Source organism: Portunus trituberculatus, chromosome 17 (genome assembly GCF_017591435.1).
Source record: "Portunus trituberculatus isolate SZX2019 chromosome 17, ASM1759143v1, whole genome shotgun sequence".
Classification (NCBI taxonomy): Eukaryota; Metazoa; Arthropoda; class Malacostraca; order Decapoda; family Portunidae; genus Portunus; species Portunus trituberculatus.
Genome location: NC_059271.1, coordinates 15941485 through 15952847, shown reverse-complemented (window position 1 = coordinate 15952847; position 11363 = coordinate 15941485). Strand labels below are relative to the sequence as shown.

At 38.4% G+C, this 11363-nt stretch overlaps 1 protein-coding gene across 3 annotated transcripts in view; it reads right to left on the bottom strand.

Moving 5' to 3' along the window:
• Positions 1–11363, bottom strand: part of LOC123504761 — a 229214-nt gene that overhangs the window by 215153 nt on the left and 2698 nt on the right. For all 3 annotated transcript variants that reach the window (XM_045255563.1, XM_045255564.1, XM_045255565.1), the window contains exon 2: positions 48–91. In XM_045255563.1, the coding sequence (XP_045111498.1) occupies positions 48–91 (44 nt within the window). The remainder of the gene's footprint in view (positions 1–47; positions 92–11363) is intronic.

Genomic DNA, 11363 nt, shown 5'->3' with positions numbered 1-11363 from the left:
GTGTCCATGGGGCCCTTGATAAAGAGAAACAAATGAAGGAGACTCACCACCCCGTTATCAGCAGCATATCCGGGGGAGTACACAGCCTTATCTGAAACACACAAACAAAACAGGTTATCAGGAGGGAGACTCATCACTGCTTACCAACACACACACACACACACACACACACACACACACACACACACACACACACACACACACACACATTTATTTCATTGACCACAGATAGAAGTCACCTAAAACATCAGATGACCATATGAACACAACTCCACAATATATATATATATATATATATATATATATATATATATATATATATATATATATATATATATATATATATATATATATATATATATATATATATATATATATATATATATATATATATATATTTTTTTTTTTTTTTTTACAAGCGAAATACGCCATCAAATTTCACACTCAACAAAGAAATCATCATAAATCTATAAAGCCTAAGAACGTAAAGGTTTTTAACATACAAGTGATAAACGCGATCTGAAAACAAACCTCGCTATCTCGCCCACCTCGTACCTATCGCCCGGGACACATTAGGATTGTACATAACTAAGACAACAGTACATCAGGAAGCCTAACCTATGCATATCTCATATATCCTCTTCACTACTCATGACATATAGCTCTTTTCACACAAACCATGACACTTCCTCTTCCCATTCAGCAACCATTTCTAATCATAATACAGGATACATAATGCAATGTCTGCTCTGCAGTCCCACTTTTTTTTCTAGTCAGTGCTTGTATATATTTTGTGTAGTTGGTTTATTGTTGTGACGTGTTGCATATTGCAGTGAAGGATCCAGTACAGCTTCCAGCTAATGGACAGGCAAGCACGAAGAGGCCTACTGACAGCCAGCATGCGACCCATCACACACCAGCACACTTCTTTACGTTTCGATGCTTGAGAAAGGCTGGTCAAGCACGAGCCAAGCCTACCCTTCACACGCCCTTCCTTCACCACCAAAATGACGTTTGAGTCAGGCATGAAAGAGTCGTCTCTGCAGCAGCCTTCGTCCTTCCCAGACTGACACATGGGGTCAGCAGGTAGGTGACTCCTCCTGGCGGGAATTCTCCATCCACAAGTATTGCTCATGTGACGCAGCGCTACATTCACAACTATATGTTTATCTTGCTCGAGCACAGAAATAACATAACGATACAGCGTCTCAAGTTTATGTCCTTTATCACCACAACCGCATGCTTACGCAATGTAACGTCCATTGCCAGAGCCGCTATTACTATAAACGGCCATGATGCAACGAGTGGATACTGTGTGTGACCATGGCAACCAGGAGAGAACAGCAAAAGTGCACCTCAGGAGACAAAGTTGCCCAGTGGAATGCGCCCGAGGAAGAGGGCGAGTTATGGTAATGCCTCGCCGAGACTTGCTAGTCATGCACAACTGCCCGAAGGTCGAAGGCGAGGACAGGGGCATCCTCGTCGCGCTGAGGTTACTGGCGGGCACACTGGCCACCCGCCCCAACGTCGTTCCGCAACCCACCGCCACCTTAGCGCAGTTGCCCACACTTTAACAAGGCCTAGTTCGTACTGTACGTAGCTTTTAGGGTCACCATTTTAGCACATTATGGTTGGCAAAATCGGTGTGAGGGATCATTGTTCACCAGATAATTAAGTGCTACAACACCTGCACCTTTGTCTATCGCGCTCTGGTGCATTCACCTTTTTCTTGATGATAATATTAAACGGCTTTTTTTTAAATGAATTATTTAGTTATTATGATACAATCCATCTTTAATGAACTTCAATCAATACAAAAGATATTAAGAATATAGACCTACACCACAGACACGACCCCTACACCACAGCAACGACCCATACATCACAGCAACGACCCCTACACTACAGAAACGACCCCTCCACCACAGCAACGATCCCTTACACCACAGCAACGACCACTACACCACAGTAACGACCCCAATACCACAGCAACGACCTCTACATCACAGCAACGGTTCCTACACCACAGCAACGACCCGTACACCACAGTAAAGATCACTTACACCAAAGCAACGACCCCTATACCGCCACGACGACTCCTATACCACAAAAACGACCCCTACACTACAGCAACGATCACTTACACCAAAGTAACAACTCCTACACCAAAGTAACGACCCCTACACCACAGCAACGACTCCTGCACCACATATACAACCTCTAAACCACTAAATTAATTCAGGTGTAGTTTTTGAGGAAATCGGCCTTTGGAGGGTTGGCTGGTGGCTCACTGTCACTATCGTCTTGAAGGTCAACGGGTAAGTATTTGAACAGCCTGCCGACTTGTGCAGGTAATTACAGCAATATTAATAATGCTCATTACGGCATTATGAGGGACAATTTGAAGCTAGCGCATAACGTCACGGGGAAAATATGGTTGCATTCATCACAGCATTACCGTGTCCCCAGCTGCCCTAACGCGGATCTAGGAAGCGAAAGAAAGTATGAGCGTGTTTCGTCATATCCATTATTAACACTAGATATTGTGAGTCTCAGGAAGTAGGTAGCAAACTTTCACTTCGACACATTTATCCGCTACACGAACACTTTAAGTAATTAATGTCTTTATTGAGATTTTTTTTTTCCTATGCCTACTCATTTACAAGTATGATAACTAAAGTTCTGGCGGTAAATTGTAGATACATCACATTTTTAACTGTTGGTATCAGACAATTTCCTAGTTAGTTGTTAATAAGAGCAAAAGTAATATTACCTTCTTTCATAATTATGCACATCTTGCGATTTAAAGAGAGAAATGAAGAAAAGGAATACAAGTTTTATAGTAAGTCAGGTGAGCAACGTCCACTAACTGGTGTGGTAGTGTTCTGATGCCTCACTCTAGCTCGCAGGCCGCAATAGTGAGACAGGAATCAGAGGGGATCATACCAAGCCGAACTAAAATACCTTTGCATATGTGAGATGCATCGAGCACAATAAATAATGTGTAGTAAGTGACAATGAATGAGACAAATCTATACAGGAAACTTATTATCAAGCCTCCTTCACTCTTTACAGCGTGGCCCCAATACTCGTTCCTCTAATAGAGAAGGAACACAGCAAAAACGTATGTGAACCTAAAGCACCACCATCACTGAGTGGGCGAGGCCTGGGAGGGCTGGTGTGTGTGTGTGTGTGTGTGTGTGTGTGTGTGTGTGTGTGTGTGTGTGTGTGTGTGTGTGAGAGAGAGAGAGAGAGAGAGAGAGAGAGAGAGAGAGAGAGAGAGAGAGAGAGAGAGAGAGAGAGAGAGAGAGAGAGAGAGAGAGAGAGAGAGAGAGAGAAAGAAAGAAAGAAAGAAAGAAAGAAAGAAAGAAAGAAAGAAAGAAAGAAAGAAAGAAAGAAAGAAAGAAAGAAAGAAAGAAAAAGAAAGAAAGAAAAAGAAAGAAAGCAAATGAAATTAAATCAAAAGAAATCAAAGCAAAGCAAAGCAAAGCAAGCAGGTAGGTTGACAGACGTTCCCTCCCAGCCTTTCCTTGGGTCCAGTCTTAGAAGGCTCAAGCTTCTCTCTAGAATTGCCTTTCTCCTTGGAGACTCCGGGGCCGGGGAACCGGAGAAACTCCTAACTTCTTCCCTAGTATAAAAAAAAAAAAAAGGCTAGGGATCAATTTATCAAAGCAAAATCAACGTAATACAAAATTCACGCCCCATTTCGATTTGAGCAGCGCGCGTAAAGAGTAATAAATCTCCCCCTGCAATTTTAAAGCGTATAATGAATGAAATGTCAAACTGTTCTGCCACGTTCGACTTGTTAAATTAAAATGGTGGCCATCATTTGTCAAGGTGGGCCGACTTGGTGAAGCTTTTTATGCATATTTCTCACTCTAATCGTCCCGCCACACGAGGCTCGGGGTGCCGGCGACGCCTCGGCTCCACTCAGGGGAAATGTTACCACGAGCATATGGACACTGATGCAGCGCCACCTCGCTTGTCACACGCCAGGCGGCCGAGGCCTTCCGGCACTTCACACTCACAAAGCTACCCACAGACTGATTCTCATTAACAACAGAATCATGAACGCCAAAACTGTCACAGACGCAACTCGATTGGCATTTGTCTTAATTCTACACCACGCATCAACTCCAGGATCTTGAAGATTGTGTTAACGAAATCGAGCATTAAGGACGGCACTAAGGAACATGAGTCAAAATAATTGTTGTGAATTTGATCAGTCATTTCACCAAGTTTAGAGGTCATTACAGCACCAACAGGTTCGGTGAAGGACCAGCCACTCAAATGTACAAGTGAAGAAAGCACAAATCTGAGCAAAAAGTGTGGCACAAATGCTTACGAAATACTAGGGTATCCTAAAGGTTCTTATTGAGGAATACAACCAACCTAAGAAAACCATTACTCTTATTCTAGCAACAAGGAGTAAACCTCATGCCTTGACAAGGGATAAGAAAGTTTGGCTCACAAATGAGGAAGAGGAATACATAGAAGAGATTAGAAGTCACGAGGGAGCTGTTGACTTGAAGGAATTTCACAACATGCACTATCTGGGATTGGACCAAACACTATTCTTGCTCATAACATTAGATCCTGCAGTAATCAGGCAGTCTGTTCAGAAAGTTGTGAAGTGTTGTGAGAGATGGCAGGCAACTCATTCTGCACTTGTGTTATATAAGCAAGGAGAAATTGCAGTACAAGACAATGGTAAGTGACTGGCCACTGATGATACACATCATCATTAGGTGGCATATTTGTCAATAATTTATTGTAGACCTGTTTAGTGTAACGAGTCTTTAGATTAAGTATGTATTATACCAAAATATAACCAAAATAGGAATGCAGCATACAGTATATTGTGTGTCTATGCTTTCTTCTATTGTATAAGATTCCTCAAGGGCAAGGCATTCTCCCACAATACAAAAAATTATTACAACTGTGATGCCCAACCTTTGAGTAATGTGTTAATAAAGAAAATCTTTTAAAAATACAACAAAATAAATTGGCTGTACGAGATCCACAAAGTGGGCACTCAGGATGTAGGTTACACACAAGTTCACCACACTGCTAGCTAAGTTAAAGAGATCACCATGGCCTGAATGGATTTAATTCAACAGCCTGCAACCACATAACCATTCACTCCACTTACAATCATTTCTGGAGTTTGAAGCTCACACTTCACACTCTTGCCGTTTTCACATGTGCTCCATCTCTTATGCAATATGTGTATATTATTCTATTTGGTAACACTTGGCCAATCCTGGCTCCTTCAATGCTAATGAGATGATCCTCTTTGGGATTTTCACTCTCAGCCATCAGTTTTTCACCCTGCTTTGCAATATTACAGAAACAATGAAGCAAATCAGAATCCCTGACATTGACACTCAAGCAATACACCAGTATGGAGATCATCAAGGCCAAAGTGGATTTTTGTTGCCCCTCAATGTCCTGTCACCACATCTACATCTGCATGTGAGATAGTTACTAAAACAATAACATAAGTGTAATGTATGCTTGCTTTAAGGGAATGAGTTACCATGTAAGACTTTATTATTATATACATATAAGCTAATTTCTTGTTTATAAAGCATTTTATTATTTTCCACTGAAGAATTGTTTTCCATTACATCTTCATATCTATTATTATTATTATTATTATTATCATAATGATTATTATTATTATTATGAGAGAGAGAGAGAGAGAGAGAGAGAGAATTTCATGCTATCATTTTGAATGTATCATTAGATTAACAGTGTACTACGTGGTAATTAGGACAGCAACACAAGAAATACTCTTGTGGAACCCTGTTAGATTGATATTTTAAATTTATATCATGTCTGACGAGGTCACTTAAAGGTGAATCACTAGGTCTGGCTTCTCTCTTCATTATTACTTTGAAAGACCCCCTAACATGCTTGCAAGTGTCAGCTTGGTTCACCCAGTGACAGCTGATCAGATTGCACACTCACTAGTAGTCTCATGTTTCAATATAAGCTTTCTACAGTCTCTAGTAGCCAACCATTATAATCTAACTTTTCTTAAGGTCGATTCATACAAACTCCAAAGAAGCCTTGTTCAGATATCTACATGTTTTCACCCAATCACATTCAATCTTCATTCACCTTTTCTAACCACACTGATACATTCAGCTTCCTTCCTCTCATTTAGTTCACCATCTAAGATCTTCCTTACCTCTAGATTGTTGTTCAGTGATTTAATAACAGTCATCTAATCATCCCTATTTACATATATCCACTGTGTGGTTTCAACATAAACAGTGTGATGCTGCTTTAAGGAGTTAAATATAAGTATCAACTTGGTTTAAGCCTAAGGAGCTACACACAACTGGGCAGCAAGTTCATGTCAAGTTGATGTTCTCACACTGAACTCAGGCTTTAACTAGTGTTCAGCAAAAAAAGGTCACATAGCATCTCTTTACGCCAACGATAAAGTATGTTGTCATCACAGCACTACCCAATATGCTCAACATTTTGGGTCATAAATGTGATTACTTGACCTACTGTGGTCTCTTGGTTAGGGCTACACAGAACCAGTCTACTTGCATCATCTTATGAAAAGAGAGGGTCAAAACTCAAAATAAAAATAAACACACATTTTCATTACAATGCCAATGTTGCTCATGTCATTACAGTTGAAACACAAATATTATGATTCAATAATACACATCTAGCTACCTTCCCAACACCTCATTCCTTTCAGGAGCATTACCTAAAAAGAAGGCCACAACAAAAGAACCTTCATTTTGATAAATCAAATCTTTATTTTCACCTTTTATCTTTGAAAACTTTGGAATATCTTTGAAAGATCTCCAGATTCAATGTTTATCTTGTCTCTTCTCTAAAAATACTGGTTTAAATAAAATAACATCTTTCTTGAGAGTTGAAAACTTCAAAATCCTCACATTTCCAAGACTAAAGTTATCAATTATTATCACTACTATGAAACTTAGTGTTCATGATACCAATAAATGAATAAAAAAATAATAATAATAATAATCATCGGATAACTGATAACCCGATATTGTTATTGTGACAGATCATTGTGAAGGCACATATTTATGTTCACACCACACTTATCACTTTCATAAAATGCAGAATATTCCCTTCATCATAAAATAGTCAAAAGCTTGTCAAACCTTTATATAACCCAATATTTAACTCTCTACCATAAAGAAAAAGAGCTTTTGCAGTTAGAATTATTCCAAACAATGAGACTGAGGCATAGGGCCAACCATACCTCTATGATGTGTACTGTCCTGATTCACAGAAGTATCAACAATGTATGGATCAACAAGTTGAAAGTTAAAGTTTGTTGGTTTGAGTTTGTGTCCATCACATCAGATGCTCTCCAGAACATCAGCCATGAGAACCCAACTCCTCATTCTGGCACTCCATCCACAGCAGTAACCTCCCAATAAACAACTTAAACTCATGAGCCTATGTGAGACTCGATCTGCAGACCTTAGCAATGCCAGGCCAGTGCATTACCAGTATACTAGCCAGAGTGTTTGCCACAATATGTGTTCTAATCTCAGAGTACTAAAGAGCAAATTAGATTACAGTGAAGCCTCAGTTTACAATGGTCTCAACTTTTGTTGCATGGAGGTTAAGATGAGGATAATTTTTTTTTATTTATCTATTTCATCATATTAACCATAAGTCCATGTTGTTGTTTTTTCTCTCTACTTAAAGTAGTAGTTATGTTTTTATACCCTAAATTATGACTTGACAGTACTACAGCTTTAGCATAGGTAAAAGTGAGATGGTAACCACGCTTCAAATAAAAGTCATGATATCAATTCATTCAAAATAACCAATAACATCTTTGAAAATAATCATGAATGAATATCACATACTAACACTACACAACAGTAATAATAGCTTAACCCAAACTTTGGAATCATGTTCTTTCAGTATTGCTTTAGTTTCTGAAGTCCAAGAGAATGGAGCCTCATTATAAGGTTTTGTGCATTTTCATCTACAAATTACACATGATTGTGAGTCACAAATATTTAGTCACATTCTAATTAGTGTCACAAATAGTGTCTAAACATGTCACTATTCTATGCAGCTTCAACCACTGCGAAGCAGAACTGGGCACTTCTGGAACTCGGACCACACCTCAGCTCCTCCGTACCTGTGGACCACCAAACGAAATGCAGAGGTCCAAAGTGCAGAAAAATGTTCAAAAGTGCAAAAGTAACAGATACGGCAAGGCAAAACTTTAAGTCCATACTTCCACACCTGAGACAGGTACAAAAAGGCAAAATTTTATATCTGTACTTCCACACCTGAGGTTTTCAAGGATAAAAAATAAATAAATAAATAAATAAAGACAACAAACAGTCCACACTCCACAGCATTACTTTCAGCTGTTTTGTGGCAGTCTGTACTACCAGGCATATATATATATATATATATATATATATATATATATATATATATATATATATATATATATATATACAGTGGAGACTCAATACTCGAATGTCTAAATACTCAAACTTTTCAATACTCAAACCCAAAAGTTTGATTTAATACTCGAAACAATACCTGATAGTCAAACGTCCACACCCATGATTGTAAACAAAGGCTCCCTGGTGTCCATATAACATTCTCCTGCATTCTATCTGTAGTTTTTCATTTGTAAATTTACATAACACCAAAGACTTATTAGTGGTGAAAATATCTGGTAATCAAACAGCCATACATTTGGTCGTATACAAAGCTCTGTCATCTCCTTCCCTGCAGCCACCACTGTACAGTTCTGATACCGTATGACTGGTAATACTGGTATCACCGTAATACCGGTATACTGGACGCTGGTGCACATCCCTAGTCCTGCTGCAGTCTTGAGAAAAACAACTTTATTCTGCATTCTGTTCGGTAGGTTTTCATTTAGAAACTTACAATGGCACCAAAGAGGCTTATTAGTAATGAAAATAAGGAATCTGGTGAGAGTGCTACAAGTGCTAGTAAGCCACAGAACTTCATTAGTGAATTCAGAGGAATCACACCAGGAGAAACTTTATAAAGACATTTTCATGGGTGGTGACTCATCCTCCAGCGACCTCCCTCCTCCTCCCCACCCTTCTGTCCTCCTCTTCTACGTTATCCATCACTAGCCTTCACTTACGGTATGTACTATGTACAAGTCAAAATTGTATATATATACAGTATATATATATATATATATATATATATATATATATATATATATATATATATATATATATATATATATATATATATAAATAAAATACATTGAAATTTTTATAAACATGAGGTTTTGCTAAGATTAGAACTATTTACCTGTTTTATGATATCAAAAGTTGAACTTTTTAATACTTGAACAGCTATTTGGAACAAATTAAGTTCGAGTATTGAGTCTCCACTTTATAAAGATAACTCGATTTACGCATCTTTGATTTGCAAGTTTTTGTTACAACGCGACCGAAAAAATATTATAATTAATTCAATTTGCGTGATCGGTTTGCTTATACACGATTTGGCCCAACCGCTTTTTCAAACTGAGCACCAGAAGCAATTTCAAACTGCGCCAGAGAGTTCCGCAGCTGGTCGATAGGTGGAAGCTCTGTTCTTCTTGTGCCTCATTTGCAGTCTGCCAGCACTGAGTACAGACGGAATCTCTTCAATCTGCCTATAATTCACCAAGATGGCCCCAAAACGTCCTTCATCTTCTTCTGCTTGTGGGGTTATTTTTGATAAGTGGATTTTTGATAAAGTGGTAAAGCTCAGAGGAAGATGGTGACTGACTGTGGTGTGAGTGGTGAAGGCAGTGATGCAGTGAGTGTTATGTTTACGTATTCTTTGTTTTGTTGTTTTCTTATTCTTTCTTGTTTTTCCCTTTACTTTAAATACACTTCTAGTATTTAGAATGGTAAATAATAAAAAAAAAACATGTTAATTTAGCCAAATAAATAGAGTATTTTGTACAAATTTTTTTAGACCACATTCCACATCACCCCTATTATCTATTGTTTCTTATGAGAATTACAAGTTTGTTTTACACAAATTTTGATATACGCGATGTCTCTTGGAACACATCTATCGCGTAAATAGAAAGTTACCTGTATATATATATATATATATATATATATATATATATATATGGAGCTCTGATGTATCATTGCCTTGTATTTTGTTTTATTTTTTTAGGTGCTTTAATAACTTTGGATACGGTACTGGAAGTGCGGAGGTGCAGTACCGGACTGAGGTACAAATTTTAGGCATGGAAATACAGGTACAGACTATCTGCGTTTCGAGGTCCAGAGGAGCAGTACCAGACTATCCAATATCCAGTAATGCACCCAGCTCTGCTGCTAAGATATCACAGCCATCTAAGAACAGCATAGCTATGTTTCACCAAGAGAGAAAAGGCCACAAATCAACAAAACAAACATGGCTTCACAGTAATTTCATCAGAAATGGGACTCATCTCTACAATATTGTACCAAATGAAATATGTGATTTAACAGGAATTACAACTGACTCCAGCACCAGCTAAAGAAATGACAAGAAACATTACCCTATGAGTCCCAATACACAGCTGACTCTCATGTGCCTGCTGAACAAATAGCTAGAAACAGCCCCAACACACAGCTGACTCTCAAGTGTCAACTAAACCTAAGGCTAGAAATAGCACCCAGTGACCTCGAACACCAAGATATGCCAGCTCTGCTACAACTACCTGACCACTCCAACACATATGGGAAAATTAGACCTGCCTTGTAACAATGGAGATCCAGCTTTGCAGAGTTAAAAGACCAAAATTGTTCAAGATATCAAAGTATCAGCACTGCACCATACAGTGTAAACAAAAATAAAACAATAGCTTTCATGCTAAGACAACGTTAAGACTTCACTGCGTCAACCGAGCCTCTAAACCAATAATGTGCTCTAACAAACAAATAACGCAAATGAATACAGTGGACTGTTAGTCTTCAATCATAATGCATTACGGAAGATTGTTCCAGGACCAAACTGGTCAAGATCTGACACTGTTTTCCCTGTACAAAATGACAAATAATCTTAATCCCTTCCAAGACCCCAGATACTTATCAAAGTAACTAAAATCGATATCATTTATCTTTTGGTGGAGAGAGAGTTACATACATATACACACAACAGACCTTGCAGTCCTAACTAATTTTGACTCCAGTGATGAGAGAGTTACATACATATACACACAACAGACCTTGCAGTCCTAACTAATTTTGACTCCAGTGATGGAGTCTGCTTAGACACTAAAAAAGATCCTTTGCTAACATCATTTGCTTTTATAGAATCTTTGCTTTTAATTATGGTACTAATGATCA